This window comes from Nomascus leucogenys, chromosome 11 (assembly GCF_006542625.1).
Source record: "Nomascus leucogenys isolate Asia chromosome 11, Asia_NLE_v1, whole genome shotgun sequence".
Taxonomy (NCBI): domain Eukaryota; kingdom Metazoa; phylum Chordata; class Mammalia; order Primates; family Hylobatidae; genus Nomascus; species Nomascus leucogenys.
Window position 1 is genome coordinate 101,019,787 of NC_044391.1, and position 19,238 is coordinate 101,039,024.

At 40.5% G+C, this 19,238-nt stretch overlaps 1 protein-coding gene across 9 annotated transcripts in view; it reads right to left on the reverse strand.

The window, feature by feature from the left end:
* The window catches only part of PEX5L (peroxisomal biogenesis factor 5 like), a 242,060-nt gene that overhangs the window by 23,179 nt on the left and 199,643 nt on the right, over nt 1-19,238 (reverse strand). For all 9 annotated transcript variants that reach the window (XM_003256510.4, XM_003256512.4, XM_003256511.4 and 6 more), the window contains one exon: nt 1,571-1,687. In XM_003256510.4, coding sequence (XP_003256558.1) covers nt 1,571-1,687 — 117 coding nt within the window. The remainder of the gene's footprint in view (nt 1-1,570; nt 1,688-19,238) is intronic.

The following is a 19,238-nucleotide window of genomic DNA, read 5'->3' on the forward strand; positions in this document are numbered from 1 at the left end:
TTCTTTTATTCTTTTAATTAATTAATTAATTTTTAATTTTTGTGGGTACCTAGTAAGTATATGTATTTATGGGGCACATGAGATATTTTGATACAGGCCTACAGGCATACACTTATGTGATGTGCATAACAGTCATATCACGGTAAATGGGATATAATCACTTCAAGCATGTATCCTTTCTTGTGTTATAAACAATCCAATTATACACTTTTAGTTATTTTAAAAGGTACAATAAATTATTGTTGAGTGTAGTCACCTACTGTGCTATCAAATACTAGATATTGTTCATTCTATATAACTATATTTTTGTACCCATTAACCATCCCCAGTTCCCTACCCCCTTCCCCTGCTCATTACCCTTCCCAGCCTCTGGTAACCATCATTCTACTCTCCATCTCTATGAGTTCATTTGTTTGAAATATAGCTCCCACAAACAAGTGAGTACATATAAAGTCTGTCTTTCTGTGCCTGGCTTATTTTACTTAACATAATGACCTACAGTTCCATCCATGTTGTTATAAATGACAGGAAGCCATTCTTTTTTATGGCTGAATAGTACTCCATTGTATATATGTACCACATTTTCTTTTCCTTTTTTTTTCTTTTTTAAACAGGGTCTCATTCTGTTGTCCAGGCTGTGCAGTGACACCATCACAGCTCACTGCAGCCTTGACCTCCTGGGGTTGAAGTGATCCTCCCACCTCAGCCTCCTGAGTAGCTGGGGACTACAGGTGTGTGCCACTATGCCCAGCTATTTTTTTTTTTTTTTTGGTAGAGACAGGGTCTCACTCTGTTGTTCAGGCTCACATTTATCCATTTGTCTGTTGATGGACACTTAGGTTGCTTCTATATCTTGGCTATTGTGATATATACTTTTCTAGGTAAGAAAGTTCCACATTTTTCTTTCAAGTCATTTATACTTATTCCCCAGTGTTCTCCCCAACCCCACCAAGTGTTTTATAAATGCATAAATCCTAGAGCAACTGGGACTTCAAGAGTGATTTGGCTGGTTGTTCACTGTACTTGAGCATTTGCTGGGGCTCCTATCAGGGGAGTACCTCTAAGGAATCCTCTTGGGACTTGACCTGGTTGTGTGAGAGCATCTTTTCCACAGAGTTTCTTTGCTAGCTATATAATGACCACCTGTGAAATATAGCCCCAAGTCTCCACTTCACTCCCATGCCACTGGTGTCACTTCTGTTGTTGGTAAGTCAACAGGACTCACATGACCGGCTGACAAGAGTATTGTGAGATTAGACGAATTCTTGTTCCAACCCACCCTCAATGTCAGCTAGTTCAGTAACTGGCTAGCAGTCAGGATCCAAGCTCTGGTCGGCTGCCAAACTGTCTGTCTGAACACTGATAAAAATAAGAGCATTTCATTCCAACTTGGCTGCCTTCACACATTGGATAATTACATTGTCTCATCAGAATTTCTTCTAGGTCAGATTGACATTAAATTCTTTTTAATTACTGTGTTTTTGACAGAATAGCTATTGACTAATCTATAAAATATGATCCAAAAAGGTTGAGAAAAGTAGTCAGCATGTATAGGAACAGAACTGGTTACCTTCTCACTAGCCGAGATGGTTACTTGGTTCTGGGCTTCTTGGTTCTCAGATATCCAGTTCCTCCGAGCCATTTCTTCCCATTCTGCTTGCATCTTATCCCAAAACTCTGTATCTGACTGGGAGACAGGAAAAATGAATGGAGATGGATTTAAGAACATGCCACATCATCGGTGGTTTTTATTTTTTTCCCTAATAGATAAAAGAGACTTCTGAGGAGGAATAAAATGGCTGACGACATCCAACTGATAGGCGTGGCTGAAGAGCTTCTGGAGGGTACTCACTGGTCAGAGCGTTGAAGTGGATTAGCTGTGGTTTTCTCCAGCAGGAGAATAACTACCATCAGAAAGACCAGGATCACATATGCCAAATTCAGCTAAAAACCCACTACTTACATACAGTTTCGTGTGTGGGCACTAGGCTACATTTTAGGAAGGGCAGTCTCTCCCAGAATCGCTCCTGGCATATAAAGAATTAGAGCAACTGCTTTGGGACTGGCTGAGCAGTGACTTGGGAGGACAGCCAGGTACGGACAAGAGAATGAAATATTAGCTGATCCTACTCTGTGTCAAGCACTGTGCCAGCAGAAAACTGAGCCTGGAGGGTTATGGCCCCAAAGCTAGGACTCACAGGATCTGAACCCCGTCTGCCTTCCAAGCCCACACTTGTCAGATTATGGGAAACTTGGTCTACTGGTGCTAAAGAATGAGGGACGCTGGTGTGAACCTGACTGAATCCTCTTCAATGACTTTTATGTGGCAGGATGATTTTTGAAAAATGCTACTTTGTGTTTTTGTTTTCTTGTAGTTTCCCCACACATCTTCTGTACGGGAAATCAGGCTGTTTGCTCTTCTTTACTTCAAGGGAGGTGTGTGTTCCCAGACTGAAGAAGATTTTTGCTGTAAGAGCTGTCCCTGGTTGACTTCTATTTTATTAAGCCTCAAGAGAGTACTTTAAGTGGCCCAAGGGGCAGGAGGAAGGAGCAAGCATCTTAAAGAATTTAAGAGAGACGGAATTTTCCAGGGGTAGGGAAAGAGATGGAGGGTGGCAGGTTCTGATTAGTGGGAGACTGGTCCTCAGTTTTTAGCTATTTCCCAGGCAAACCAGCTTGATATCAGAGAGGATGACTGTGGATGTATAAAGAGGGCTCACTTGAACCCCTGTTCTCACATGGCCCGGAAATAGAAAGTGAATTTCAAAGAACCACTTTGGCCTTGGATGGCTGTTAGTGGTCACCATGACAGCCGGAAGCAGGGGGGCGGCGGATGGGGGAGACTCTGTCCTTGTTTTCTGACACTACATAAGCCTTCCATATTTCATATTTCATGCCCTAGAGTAAGTTCCTTGCCAGCCTGGTAAGAGAGACACTTGGAAACCACTTTATTTTCTTTAAACAAACAAATAAAACAATGAGTATTCCTTGAACACCTGAATCTGGGACTGAAATTCATACTCTTTACAAATTGCAAATCTCAGTGTCTATGATTTGAAGTCCTGTGACTTGTTGATACACCATCACACTGACTTGAGGTTAACCTTCACCTTTTAATCCTTCTGGTCTGCCTGGGCTGTGGCTGCCCTGAAGCAAGAACTCTTCTTCAGAGTTGCTTTGAGTGGTAATTATAATCTTATTTCTTTTAGATACAAATGTTCATGGAGTAAGAACCAGCCCAATGTGATAATCCCAAACTACTAAATAAATAGTAGCTCTTTCTCCTGCTTTATTATGTCCAGAATTCTCATTCCTCTCACAGAAACAGGTTCCACCCCTTTGACAAAGGCCTCCTCTCAACAAGGCAGCAGGCATCTTGATAATCTATGTCCATGATGCTGGAAGCACATGGAATGGCTACTAGGAATCCAGGTTCAGCTCAGAAGTAAAATTCAAAATTTACTTTTTAATGGCTTTTTCTAGTAGAATACCACATTGTGCAAACAGAATGATCTCAAATATACGATAGCCATGGCTAGATAAAAGACTAGGAAGAAATATGCCACTATATTAATAGAAATGTGTCTTTGAATGAAGAAATAATGAGGGATGTTTTTCCTGCCTCTTCATACTTCTCCTACTTTCTAAATTTTCTATGATGAGCATGCTTTGCTTTTATAATTAAAAAGTAAGGTTAAACAACGAAACAAAAAATATCTTTCCTAGGAGGCTGAGGCAGGAGAATGGCGTGAACCCGGGAGGCGGAGCTTGCAGTGAGCCGAGATTGCACCACTGCACTCCAGCCTGGGCGACAGAGCGAGACTCCGTCTCAACAACAACAACAACCACAACCACAACCACAACAACAACAACAACAACTCTTTCCTTTTTATTAATACCACGAAACCTGAATTATTAGATACTAAAAACTTTGGAAAAAATTTGGGGGAATTCATTTTTTAAATAGCTTTTCAAAGATGCAGGTTTAACATGTCTGCAGTAGAAGGAAAGACAAATCTATCAAGTGAATTTCATAACGTTTGCTGACTTTCCCAGACTCCCACTGGGTGATATGAGAGGCCAATGACTGCACATACTTTCCAAGGCAAATACGTTCGTCCAGTGAGAGTCCTTGGAATTTAAAGCATATTACAAGTTTTCTGCATGAAAGAATGAGAAGGAGTGTACATCTGAGTTACCAAAGAATGCATTACCTTTCTTGCAGCTTGAAATTAGAGCAGTAGATACATAAATAAGGCTCCTTTGGAAAACCGAGAGAACCTCAGCTGAGGTAGAGCTACTGGGCTCTCACTTAATGAGATACACCAGAACTCACTGTTACCACTTAAAACGAGTTACTGCTGACTAATTAAAGTGCAGGGCACAGTTTTCATTTAATTACAGAAGACTACTTTTAGTATAATCAATTTTCATCCAGTTGCAGAATCCAGACTTCATTCACGTAGCTACAATTAACGCTGCTTCCTCTCACTATTTTAAATGAATTTTAGAGAAACCTGAAATATATCTGAATTTTAAAGACCTTCGACATAACTGAGGGGATTTTATTTATTGATGATTTTCTTAGCTCTTCTGGGATTTTGGTAGATTGTTGTTTATACTCTGTGTAACAAGCTATCTGCTTACATCAGAAATGAGCTATTATTTGCCAACCATATCCATGTCCAAGAATAGTTCTCTGATGATAAAGTATAGTGCATACTCATAAAAACATTGGGATATGCAGCATGGTAGTTAAGAATAGCAGGTTTCCCCTTGGATGGACCTGGGGTCAAATTCTTGTTCCGTCATTGCCCTTTTGTGAATCTGTTAATATTTCTAAGTCTCATTTTCCTTATTTTTAAAATGAATATATAATAGCAATTTTGGTTAGTTGTTATGACAACTAAATGAGAAAATGCAACTGTGGCATAAAGTACATGGTAGGTGCTCAGAAAAAGTAGGTGTTCTTGCTAGTGTTTTTATAGTATTGAGAAAAATATAGAGAATAAAACAAAAATCACCCACAACCGCAAAGCTCAAATATAAAAGCTGTGAATAGTTTGGTGTTTCATTTGTTGTAAAAACATATTCTTCTTCTAGATACCTTCCTTCTCTTCATTTAAATGTTTCCCTTCCATCTAATTACTCAAAAATAAGATCAAGGTTAAGAAAATTATGGTAAAGCCTCTATAACGGACTGCTATGCAGCAATTAAAGTGATGTTTATGAATAGTTTATTATAATATTGAATAGTCCTTGAGTTACAATGTTTCTTGCTAAGTAGTATAATCACAGTAATAGAAAAACAACCACAATAATTATCTGGGGGAGAAAAGACTGTAGAGAAAGGCGCTGTAGAACTCTTTTATGGGATGAGGTTATTAGCAATTTATCCCATCACTTTTTTGTGTACTTTTTACCATTTTCCAAATTTTCTATTGCTAGCATAAGTTATTTCAGTGGAAAAGTAAGATTTGGTTAAAAAAAAATGCTTACTTCTTTTCAATTTCAGTTCCTCCATGATGTTTTCTGTAACATTCCCACACTAGAGCAATCTTTTGCCTCTGAATTCCTTCATCATTGATATTCTGTGTTAGTGGTTTGAAAGAAGAAAGATGTGTGCTAGAATTTGAGCAAGTCACTTTAACTCATCTGTAAGTTATTTTTCCTCATTTGTAAAGTGAGAAGATTGGGTTCGTTAGATAGCAGCTCAGGCTTCTTTGTCTACATGGATTGACTCAGATCAGAATAAGGCGGAAGGAAGATCTTAGCACAGAATCACATTTTTTTTTTTTTTAAAGGAGCCTTCTAGTCTATTTACTAATCTCCAAAAATCATACTTTAAAATGTTTTCCCAAAAGTACATTGGACATTATTTTCCTTCGCTTTTTTAACTGTAAAACTGGAAAACAAAATTTTTTATAAGAACCAGAGCAATATTAATTAAATATTAATTATATTAAGATATGAAGAATAAGAAAAGAAGCAATTTATCTTAGAACAGGAAAGTTTAAGGGATGGCAGCATATTATCAATTCCAATTCACCAGTTTATTTTAGTCATCTAGTTAACATAGAGCTACTTTTGATTTTGTGGTCAAATGTAATTGTCAGTTAGAAAGATCCTGGGGTTGTGCTGTAAAGGAACTAATCAATGTGAGATTAAGTGGCAATTCTTCCTGGGAGGAGTCTGGATTTCTTTTTGCCTCTTTAGACTTCCATTGATTAACTGTCACTGGATCAAAACTTGAGAAAACCAAACCAAACCAAACCAACCCAACCAGCTCTGCCTATGCAGAAGAAAAGAAAGTAGGCCAGGTGCGGTGGTCACGCCTGTAATCTCAAGACTTTCAGAGACCGAGGCAGGCGGATCACCTGAGGTCGGCAGTTTGAGACCAGCCTGACCAACATGGAGAAACCCTGTCTCTACTAAAAAATAACAGAATTAGCCAGGCGTGGTGGTGCATGCCTGTAATCCCAGATACTCGGGAGGCTGAGGCAGGAGAATCACTTGAACCCGGCAGGCGGAGGTTGCGATGAGCCGAGATCGTGCCATTGCACTCCAGCCTGGGCAATCAGACTCTGTCTCAAAAAAAAAAAAAAAAAAAAAAAAGAAAAGAAAAGAAAACAGTACTTCTTTTACATGACAAGGAATGAAAACCACTATGCAAGTTTGGATGAAAAATTTGCCACAACAAACAATTTTGCTGCAGTGAAATTACGTGCGTATCAGTGTGGGGCTTCACTGCCCTGGGGTCCAGTAGTCCAGGCTGGCCAACGGTAATTGAGTGTCTCTACTCACCATATTTCCTGTTGAGTAAGAGCTCAATACTAGTTGAAGATTTTATGTGGCTGCCCAAAGAACATATTCAACCCGGAGCTGCATCACAGATGTGCAGTGTTCTCATGGAGGACAGGATAGAATTTCAATTGGTCAGAATTAGTTTGAGCTCTTAGTGTGGTGCTGGGTGTCCCATGTAGTGAGTCTCATTGACAAACTGGAGTCTCTTCAGGCAGGAGTGACCTGGGGCAGGAGTAACCCTGCTGATGAAGAATAGGTAAAGGAGCAACTCACCTGCTAACACAATCATCAGGGGGATGCTGAGAGCTGAGCAAACCAGCCCAGCTTTGTTTTGCAGACGGCAGAACCAGGATAAATGAAAGGCAATTCCAGGGGTACAAATTTTTATCAAATGCAATACAAAACTGCCTGAAAATGGAATGGGCTCCTCAACCTTAGAAGTCTTCAGGGATGGAATGACCAATGTGAGGAGTGCTGTAAAGATGATTCACAAATCAGATGGAGGTTTGACCCAAAGAATTCTTTGGTCTCTAACAACTGTGAGTGTCTCTGGTTGCAATGTTATTAATGAATTGATTTACTGAGCCAAACAGGAAGGCTCAAAATTAATCAAATCTCTGTGAGATAAACATAGATCTGTCATGCATTCCTCTTTCTCAATCTAAACAGTATAGGTCTTAATATTGGTGGGGGTATGCTGAAAAAAAAAACGAGTTAAATTTTAAAAAGAAATAAACAGTGTAGGGAGGAAAACAGATGGGCTTTGGCCTCAGGTAGAACAGGCTATAATTTTGGCTAGGCTCCTTGTCACGTGACCTTATGCAACTTAGTTCACCTGTTTAACTCAGTTTCTTCTTCTGTAAATTGTAAAAAATCTCTTAAGAGTAAGGGTTAAGTGAAACAATGTATGTGAAGTGCTTAGAACTTGTAACATGTAAGAGCTAAGGAATCAGCAGTTAATGCTATTTTATTGCTTGGAAATGAAAAATAATATTTCCCAGGATACAGAGGGAATGCAATCTCATAAACTATTTGAATTGTGTGGTTCAGAAGTATTGCAAAACAAAAATATTGGTACTAGCACTCAGATTTTTCTGGTTGCCTCTGGGATAGACATGCTTCTTCCTTGTTTCAATGGAGTCAGCCATCACTCCAGATGCTGGCAGGCACCTGGGCAAACAGCCCAAGGCTCTCACCAAGCAATGTGCCAGCAGGGTAGCTGCAGAAATGTGGGGAGGAAAGACTGGAAATGATGGGAAGGGGAGGAATGAGCACAGGAGGCTGGAAATAAACAATATAAGGTTCAAGAAATTTGGTAGAAGGAAATCAAGAGCCATTTCTAACAGAGGAAATCCTAGATAGTTTTCTGTTATTTCCTTTCTCTTCCTCCTTACCCGGCAAGGGGGCAAACAGAAATGGAATATTAAAGAACAAAGAGCAAAGTATGTTGTCTAAATAGGAAGAGGTCACTTTTGAAAGGCTTTTAGCATATTCATTAGCAAACGAATGTCTTTGCAGAACTGGAATTTCACATGATTATATCTGTGTTCTTGGCTCCTGTGGTATTTGCCTTCACAAAAAAAGAACTGCTGTTAATGTGCAATGGAATATGCTGAAGCTTTCTGTGCTTCAGGCATAAGGTTTTGCGGGGCCAGTTTCTCAGTGGCTGTTTTTTTATTGCAGGCAAGTAGGGGCTGGTGACTAGGGCTCCTTTACCATGGGCATGAAGAGATGGGGACATGTGGAGATGGGCAGAGGGTCTTGGGGTTTGAATCTTGCCCATGTTCCATATGATAACAGGTTATGTGATGAAAAAAGCCAGCAGTGAACGAGAAGAGTGGGAGTCAGTTCCTGAAAGGGTTTCTTTTTCTTTAGACATGTTTACAAGTCATGAAAACTCACCAGGAAGCTCTCTACTTGTTTTAAAAAATAAAGTATTAGACATGTTTACTAAGCCCAAACTACATGTTTGTCACTGCGCATTGCATTATGAAAATATTTAGGAAACGAAACAAGCCAGAACAAAAATATCTAGATGTGGATGCTACCCTCAAGAAGCTCAGTGCCTAATGATGAAATAAAAATAGTCGTAACTGTAATTCAGGACAGGGTGAACAATAAAATGCAAAAAGAGATGAAGTTACTTGCTCAGTCTCACACTATTATTGGTAAATGATACAACTAGAAATCAAAATACTTCATTCTTTTCTTTGACAATCGATTGCTTCTTCCCCAAATGGCTACAGCAGTTTTTCTGGCTCCCATCTCTTCAGAACCTTGTCTCATTTAATTAAGAGGTAGTCTATTGCCCTGTCTTTGAATGCCTGCCTTGACAAATAGAACACAATGGGAATACTCGGGCATGACTTTTGAGGCTAGGCCCTAAAAGGTGATACAGTTTCTGCCTACCTCTTCTTGAGGACACTCACCCTTGGAATTTAGCTACCACCTTGCAAGGAAGCCCAACCCTCAAAGAAAGGCCACATGGAGGTGTTCCAGCCATCAGTCTCAGGGATGTCTCAAGTAACTACAAGCATAATCCATCCAAGAATCTGTTTGTGAGTGAGTGTGCCTTCAGATAATTCCAGCCTTCTACCCTCATCTTCAGCCTTCAAGCCACTCTGACACCTTGTGGAACAAAGATGAACCATGCTCTCTGAGCTCTACCCAAATTACAGAGTTTTGGGCAAAACAAATATTGTTTGTTTTAAGCCACAGGTGTTGGAGTAATGTGTTACGCAGCCGTAGTAACTGGAACATCTTTTACTACTTTAGGCCAGAGGACTGGAGTAGGGGAGGAAGATGAGGCTTAGAGAAGGGTCACTCTGGAGGCTTTTTTGAAGGGTTGGTAGGCCAATGAAATGTGTTAGTATCTCCCAAAAGACTGTTCTAGGAACAGAGTTCTGTGGCCAAATGAGCTTCAGCTACTTTAGGTTAAGCTAAAGGCTGCAAATCAGTAGCCTACAGGTCAGATCTGACAGAAATTCAGTGACCAAACTTTAGTCAATCTCCCCCCAGCCCTTTTCTCAACTAGGCTTCAACCCCAGGTTTCCATATCTGTCCTTGCGAAGTCTAGTTTTAGCAAGAATCCTGCTAAGTCAGTCTAGACAGAATTCCTCTCTTGATACCTGATTGCCTCTACATCTGACCAAATTTTTCATTCCCACCATCCCCCAGGTGATGTCTGATCACCTGGCCTGACTTCAGCAAAAATCCTAAAAAGGTGGGTTCAATCAGAATCCCCCCAACCCCTGATGTCTCTTCTTAGTAATTTCCCATTCACTGATACCCACCTTTCTTTGGCTGGATCCCTGCCTCTCCATGCTGTATTCGGAACTGAGCCCAGTTCTATGCTGAGGTCTTCCTCCCCCCGCCACCCACTGCAATAGTTCCTGAATAAAATCTGCTTTTAGTGCTTTGACTACTGTATGGCTCTGGTTTTCCTTAGCAGATCTAGCCAAGATATATGTTTTCTCCCATCTCATCCTGGATGAGAAATTTCACATGAAAACCCAGATTTCAGACATTTTGTGAAGATCTGTTAATACAAGACCCACATTTCTAGAAGCAGCAACTTTCAGATGCTACGTGTCGTCTCTGCTACAGTCAGCACCAGGTCCATACCTTTACCTGCCTGGCCCTGTAGCCAACTGAGTTTGCAATTTCTGGACATAAGGAAACAGGTTCTTTACTGTGTGACTTCCCAGGATCTTCATATGCTAATGCATATTTTAAATCTCTGAGAGGGGGACGTGAGCAGCAGTCTCCTAAATGTATTTTACCTTGAACTATGTGTATGTGTGTATGTGTGTGTCTGTGTGTGTGTGAGTGTGTGTGTGTATGTGCGTGTTTAGGGTTCTCTAGAAAATGTTGAGATAAAGCCTTAGTGTATGAGCATCTAAAGTTCCACAAAAACAGAGACCTTTGGTGGGCTAATTTTTGTGTATCCTGCGACCAGCTTTCAGGGATAAGAGTCTGTGACATAGTTTGTTTTACGTGATTGCTTCCAGTGAAACTCATCTCCAATTAGCCAGCAGGTTTTCTCATCCTCACATCTGCTGTGTGAATCAGAATTCTTCAAGATTTTGTTGCTGTTATTCTTCTAGAAAGGGAAATGAAACCCAGAATGTGGAGAAAAGAATTAAGATAATTTTTGGTGTGTTTTTGACAAGAACACTCATTTGACATATTCATCTTCTCAATACTAACCAGTAATTTAAAATGACCTTTGAAACTGCATATAATTATGTATACAGAATAGACAAAGACTGGAAGAAACATGAAAAAATGAAAACAGTTAATTTATTAGTCTAGTGGGATTTCTGGGGAGTTTCTGACCTCTCCAAACCTTTTCCAATTTCCTTTACTATTTTTGCTTTTTTCTGGACTGTTTCAGTTGATGCTGCCACACTATAGTTGTTTTTAAAACCTCTTAAGTAAGAGAAATTCTCTGATAAAGAAATTATTTTCTGATGACCAAAAAATTTCAAGTTCTATGGTTGGTTCAGAGCCTGCAAAATTAATAGCACCAAACATCGCTTTATATTGGGAACGGTGATTAAGAGCAGGAATTTTGGAGTTAGATCAGGTTAGAATCTCAGTACTTAACGGTGGTGTGACCTTGGCCAAGTTACTGAATGTCTCTATGTCCCAGTTTCTCCACCTTAAAATGGGAGTAACACTTTGCTGATAGGGCTGTTGTGAGCACGGAGTGAGATGAAGGAATGTAAAGCACTTGGCTTAGAACACAGAAAGTGCCCACCCGGGGGCAGCATTTATAGCTACAACTAAGCAACCTTATGTCTGGGAATGAACGGGTTCTTTTCTCCCCTGTTTTCCTTTGATGCAGGCAAAAGTCAACAGAGGGATTAGTTTAGAAGCATTTTCCTTTGTAATATTTTCTTTGGTGATAAATAATTTAAACTTGCTATATCTTTTTTTTTTTTTTTTTTTTTAGACGGAGTTTCGCTCTTGTTGCCAAGGCTGGAGTGCAGTGGCGTGATCTTGGCTCACTGCAACCTCCACCTCCCAGGTTCAGGCGATTCTCCCGCCTCAACCTCCTGAGTAGCTGGAATTACAGGAGCCTGCCACCAGGCCTGGCTAATTTTTTTTTTTTTTTTTGTATTTTTAGTAGAGATGGGGTTTCACCATGTTGGCCAGGCTGATCTCGAACTCCTGACCTCAGGTGATCCACCCACCTTGGCCTCCCAAAGTGCTGGGATTACAGGTGTGAGCTACCGCCCGGCCTTAAACTTGCTATATCTAAAGCCCATGTAGATACTACCTTTTACTTTGTGGAAATAGTATTTTCCTCTCATTCTTTCAGAATATTTGGAGGGGGAAAAAAACTGTTTCATTTTGGCAGGAAAAGTCCAATTTAAAAAACCACTGATATTGTATTGATCATATTGCCCTGATATTCTTGTTTCCTCTCTTTTTTTTTAATGACTACCTGATTGTCAAAATGGTTGACCAAATATAAAGACAAAGTCTGGATCTGGCTTGTTATCTTACGAGGCTATTGGGTAGGAAAATGGTTGAAGCTGCTTTCTTTGGTGCTGAAATCAAACTGGCTGACTCAACAGCAAGGCAAGGATTCTGAAAAGCTGCAGGGAGCTTCCAGCCATGGATCTGGTGCTGGTGGTATCACGTGGGAAGATGAATGTGTCTGTGTTACCTTGAGCTAATATACAGCTATTCATAGCTAATGTGGAGCTAGGTAGTTTCTGTTTTACCCACCAACGCCTCAAGAAATTCCAGATGGCCAAAATCATCCTGTATTTTCCTGGTGTATTGATTTATTGGCCTATGAGGATTAATTTGGACAGGACTAGAGAAATATTTTCTCTGCCAAGGATACTAGGCATTGGATCTAGCTTCTTGGCAGCAGCTGCCTCATTCCTGGTATCAAAACACAGAAGAGAGGCTCCCCAAAAATGCCAGGCCAGAGACTCTACTGGCCAGGGAAAAAACCCCACTCTCTGAGCACTCTTTTCCACAGATCCTGACAGACAAAGGGGAGGAGACTCTAGATGGACTGACATTCCTCCATTTTCAGTCACTTGCCTGTATCAGCAAGATTTGCTAGACTTTAACAAATGATATATATCTGCATTAATCTCAGGGGCTATTATGTAAGTAAGATCACATTTGGAAAAGAGGTCTACCATTTTAAAAAAGAAATATGGCTGGACGCAGTGGCTCATGCCTGTAATCCCATCACTTTGGGAGGCCGAGGTGGGTGGATAATGAGGTCAGGAGTTCAAGACCAGCCTGGCCAAGATAGTGAAACCCATCTCTACTAAAAATACAAATACAAAAATTAGCCGGGCATGGTGGCTACTCGGGAGGCTGAGGCAGAGAATTGCTTGAACCCAGGAGGCAGAGGTTGCAGTGAGCTGAGATTGCAGCAGTCCACTCCAACTCCAGCCTGAGTGACAGGGCGAGACTCTGTCTAAAAAAAAAAAAGAAAAAAAATCTACAAGACCGCAGTGCTTTTCTAATGTCTTTATAAGATAGATTTTTTAAAAATATGGAACCTCCGTGAAGTAATTCATAAAATTTGAAGGGTAGCATCTTCTCAAAGTAATCATATTACACTTTCACATTAAATTAATTTATTCAGCAAACATTATGGGCAAGCCTACTATGTGGGAGGCAGTATTTTAGTCACCAGAGTGCAGCAGTGAGCAAGAGAGATGCTCGCCCTGCTGCTGGAGTGTGCAATTTGCTGGGGCATAGACAGATGCAATACAGTATTATAAGGACTGGGGTAAGCGGGAGGAAAGGTGCTCTGGGAGAGGACAGAACCCAACCTAGACTCAGGAGTTGAGGAGTCTTCGTGGAAGCAGATAACACCCAACTGCGACTCTAAGGTTGAACAAATGTCAGCCATGTAATGGCACGAGGAAAGACAATTTCCAGTAGGAGGAACAGCATGTGTAAAAGCTAGGAGAAGGATTACAGGACCCATTCTGGGAACTGATTATGACGATGCCAGTGTAAACCTGAAGGCAGAAGGTGTCAGAGGTGAGGATGTAGAATATTCAAGATCAGAAAATACCTTATACAGTTAGATGAATAAGCTTGGACTTTGTTCTAAGGACAACTGTGAAGCCATTATTTAGATCGGTGTTTCAGAAAGATTACTCTGGTTGAAATGAGGAGAATGGAATACACAGGGCATTCTGTTCTCCACACTGAAGGCTGCAACATGTTTATAAGGCTGTTACAGTTGTCTATATAAGAGATGATAGTGACTAGGGTAGGGTGCTGGCAGTGGAGAAGGAGAGAAATGGGTAGATTTGAGAGATCTTTAATAGAATCAATAGGACTTGGTGTTTGATTAGATGTTGGGGTGGGGGTGGGGGGAGAGTGACAGAGAGAGAGACACACACACACACACACACACACACACAGAGAGAGAGAGAGAGAGAGAGGGAGGCTTCTCACTTGGGGGATCCTATTCCCCAACTACCTACCAACAAATCTTCCTACTTACTTACCCACCCACCCACCTGCCTACCTACCCACCAACCTACCTACTTACCCACCCACCAACCTTCGTATTTACTTACCCACCCACCTGCCTACCCACTAACCTTCCTACTTACTTACCCACCTACCTACCTACCCACCTACCCACCAACTTTCCTACTTACTTACCCACCCCCTCACCTACCCACCAACCTTCCTACTTACTTATGCACCCACTCACCTACCTACCTACCCACCAACCTACCTAACCACCCACCTACCTACCCACCTGCCTACCAACCTTCCTACTTACTTACCTACTCTCTCACCTACCTACCCACCAACCTACTTACTTACCCACCCACCTACCTACCCACCTACCCACCAACCTTCCTACTTACTTACCTACCCTCTCACCTACCTACCTACCCACCAGCCTACCTACTTACCCACCCACTTACCTACCCACCAACCTTCCTACTTAGTTACCCACCCACCTACCTACCCACCAACCTACCTACTTACCCGCCCATCTACCTATCTACCTACCCACAAACCTACTTACTTACTTACCTACCCTACCCACCTATCTACCTACCCACCAACCTACCTAGTTACTTACCTACCTACTTACCCACCCACCCATCTACCTACTTACCCACCAATCTACCTACTTACTTACCTACATACCTACTTACCCACCCACCCACCTACCTACCTACTTACCTATTTAGCTTTGTAACTAATCTTCAATTGTTAAACTAAATAATGCCCTATTTGAATCGTAGCTTAGGCTAAGGATGGGAGTGGAGTGGGGAAAGGAACAGTTATGTTTTCTTTTCTTGCTTATTGTCTGATAGAATCTGGGCCTTAAGACATCCAGTCCAACTCCTCCCCATGGGGATGGATTGTGGGCAGTAGGACCAAAGAGAGATAAATTAGGAAGCTATTGCAGTAATCTGGGTTTAGCCTGCATGATTACAGTGGAAATGGAGAGGAAAGGATGAATCTAAGAGGTTTTCTGAGTGAAGAAATGAGAGGATTTAGTGACAAAACTGCATTACCTCTTACAAAGAGCAACAATATTGAATACGTATAGTTTAAAAGAGCTTTCAAGTGTCTCAACATATTTGACCTTTACAAGTTACTTGTCCAAGGTCAACAGCTAGTTAATAACATAACCAGGGCCAGAACCCACATCTCTTAATTCTTACTCTTGCACACTTTTCATTAATGCAACCTTGCTTCCCCTCAACCCTCTCTGCCTCTCTAACCTGTTCTTTGCTTTAAGGATCAATCAATATTGTAGCTTGGCAAATATTATCTAGGTTGGACAAAAGAGCAGAACAGAGCCCTTCTGTTTATCTCTTGTCACTTAATTTTCCTGAGACAAACCAAGTTCATTCTGGTTAGAAATACAAGGTCAGTGATTCCACTCTCAGCCTCTTTTCTATGAAGAATGAAAGAAACTACAGTGGAATGTTAAAATGGGACTCTTTCAGTGTTGGCTGTGGTTCCAAAAGAATGAAAAAAGAAAAAAAGAATGAAGCAATAGGTGCCTGACTACCCAGTCTACCTAGGCTGGACTTGCCAAAGGAATGGTAAAGTCTCTCTCTCTCTCTCTCTCACACACACACACACGGTTTTTCATTTACAACATTTATAAATTTTTTACTTATTATTATTATTTTTGCCAAGGCTAGAGTGCAGTGGTGCAATCATGGCTCACTGCAGCCTCAAACTCCCAGGCTCAAGCGATCCTTCCACTTCAGCCTTCCAAGTAGCTAGGGCTACAGGCACATACCAACATGCGTGGCTAATTTTTATTTTTATTTTTTTGTGGAGACAGGGTCTCCATATGTTGTCCAGATTGGTCTAGAACTCCTGGGCTCAAGCGATCCTCTCTCCTTGGCTTCCCAAAGTGTTAGGATTATAAGTGTGAGCCACTGCACTCTGCCCAAATACAGGTTTTCAACATTTTGCCTATAACTCTGATAAAATGGCTAAAGTTGAAGGAGCCAAGGGAGAACATTTCTAGGAAAAGAATGGTGAAGGATATGTTTCTCATGGATCAGATCTGGGCCACCAAGGAGTGACGCTGCCTGGAGCTATCTTGAATTCCACCTAGGTGCCTTCCTGGAAGGGTGAGGATTGGTGACAGTCTCACTGAAACTGCAGTTGGATATTCCCTGTAGGAATCTCTGAGGGACCCACAGAAGCAGAACATGAGGAATGTGCTTGTGGTAAACATCCATCAAGCCCAGAGAGCACCTAGGCTGGCTCATGACTGTACCCATCACACAAGGCTGGGCTCCTTTGCTGCCTCTCACTGCTTTGGGCCCTGCCGTGGAGGCCTTGGAGACTGTGGCTAATGAGCAGAGGGGGAAGGAGTAGGGCCGGGAGAGAGAAGGTTCACTGGGCAGAGGACTAGGCCTAAAGGTGCTCCTAGCTTGGGGAGTGGGAAACTCTAAATTGTGAATATGTAAGAGTCATATAATTATTATAGAGGACTGGATATTTTAGTGACTGAAACAATACTGTCCTTGAGACCAAAAGTGTCTGGAAGCTTTTTATTATCTTAGAATGATTGGAAAAGCTATGGGACTGTTATGGCTTGAATTGTGTTCCTCAAAATGATATTTTTAAGTTATAACACCCAGAATTTATAAATATGACCTTGTTTGGAAATTGGGTCTTTGCAGATGTAATCAAGTTCAGATGAGGTTCTTAGGGTGGGCTCTTAATCCAATATGGCTGATTTCCTTGTAAGAAGAAAATGGAAACAAAGAGAGGAGATGCCATTTCAAGACACATGAAGACATAGAAGGAAGATGGTCCTGTGAAGACGGAGGCAGAGACTGGAGTGGTGCAGCTACAAACTAAAGAGCCCCAGGTTCCTGGGGCTACAGAAGCTGGAGGAGGCAGCTATGTTCTCAGGCTGTGAAGCTGAAAGCCAGTTCCTGACCTCAAGGGTCTCACAATCACTTGGAAGGAACAGCTGGGGTGTTGAAAAGTATTCTGCACCAAGTCAGAAAACGTACACTCTTGTCCTGGTGCTACCACTCCCCTAGAGATGTGATCTCAGCCAAATCAAATAACCTTTCCTCACATCCAAATGTTTGGAAAATATTTCTGTACGTTGTGAAGAGTTATACCAGGGTTAGGTGATGTTATTGTTGTTGCTTTTTTTTTTTTTAAATAAAAACACTTTTCTTATATCATTTGACTGTCTACAGAGATGTGAGACAATATATCAGTCAGTAATGGTTGCTGCTAACTAGCACAGCACAAAACAATCCTAAGTTCTGAGAGGACAAAACAGCAATAGTGGCTTTGTCTTTTTTCTCTGGGAGGCAGAGCTTGTGATTTATTTTTTAAAAGTATATTTAGAATCTGAAGAACATTGCTGACTCAAGAGAAATGTGAAGGTCAATAGTTGCATCTAAAGTTATGCTGTCATGACATTTGAATAATTAAAAGATTGTTTTCAGGGATAATTGTAGTCCCACATTTTAACTAAATATTTAAGGAAAATAAACGATAAACATGCTCTGTTTTCATATGGGGAACTCCAAAGAGCCCATTAACTGTCCAGATGGCCCGGAATGGGATTAAAGCAGATTTAAATTAGGGATCACTGAAATCTTCAAAATTAGATTTAAGTGGGTGTTAGAAGAGTATTTTAGAAACTTCCTAAAATTCACTCAAAATATGAGAAAACAATGATTTTTATTTCATTTAGGTATCTGTATTGGTATTTTTTGATCAAATACTTCAGAAAATTTTTAGAAAATAATGTAGGCAAACCAAATTCATTGTAGGCAAATTAGACAAATACATGAACAAAAAGAAAAAATAACCTTCCTAATTTTACTATCTAGACGTAATCACTGAGAGCACTTCAGTATATCTTATTTTAGGTTTTCCCCTTACATTTACATGTAAAAACCGTTGCTCGTCAACTCTGAATCCAAGGGCCAGTTATTTCCTTCTGTGAGCTCTAGTTTTCTCATCTATAAAAAGGAGTTAAAATGCCTACTTCACAGGATAGTCAGGAGGACCACATTTTATAACACTTATGAAATATTTGGCAGAGTGGCTGGAACATAATAAGTGCTCAACAAACATTAGATTTATACTTATTTTGCGAAAGTAGAACTTTACTGTGCACATAATTTTATAATCCTTTATTATGGATATATTTACATACCAATAAAGAGGCTATTGATTTGTATTGAGCTCCTATACTAGGCCCAACAGACCAAATCAAAATGGAGTCACTCATGCTAAAGTTACAGGCCACCAAAACTGTTATTTATTTGACCTTTTGAGAAATCAGGAGAGAGAGAAGAGACAGATCCCCAAACAGGCCACTTTTGGGTCCCTGTTTCTGTTTTCTTTAGCCTCTTTTTTGCTTATAAAGTCAACTTCTTCTGCACAGCTCATCAGACAACCCTTTCTAAATTTTTAGAATTAGGTTGATGCTATGCTTATTCATGAATCACAAACAAAAACCAATTAGATCATTTAACCAAATTTGTTGTGGTTTTGTCTTTTGACGATAGTCATGGGATTATTCTGGTGGTATATTTTAGACTAAAGTCTGAAGTCCACCTTGGTTTGGCTTCTTAGCCTTGAGAGATTTTGAAAAGTCTAATCTGAGATACCTTATCAAAAATGCCAGCAAAGCAGACTTAAAAAGACCCTATGTGGTCAATCACTATTCATGCTGCACTTATGTAAATAATCAGGCCAAGTTTGATGAGACTATTTTGCAAAAAATTAGTCTTACTTTGATTATCTTTGGCAGAAATGGGGGTGACTAGAGAGAGAAAAATTATATTTTAGAAGAAAAGTTATAATACATTGATTGTTATTAGATTGTATTCCTATTCATTTCTTTTGAGTTTTTGTTATCTACCTGTAGACTGGACTGGATCCTAAATTCTAGTTTCTTT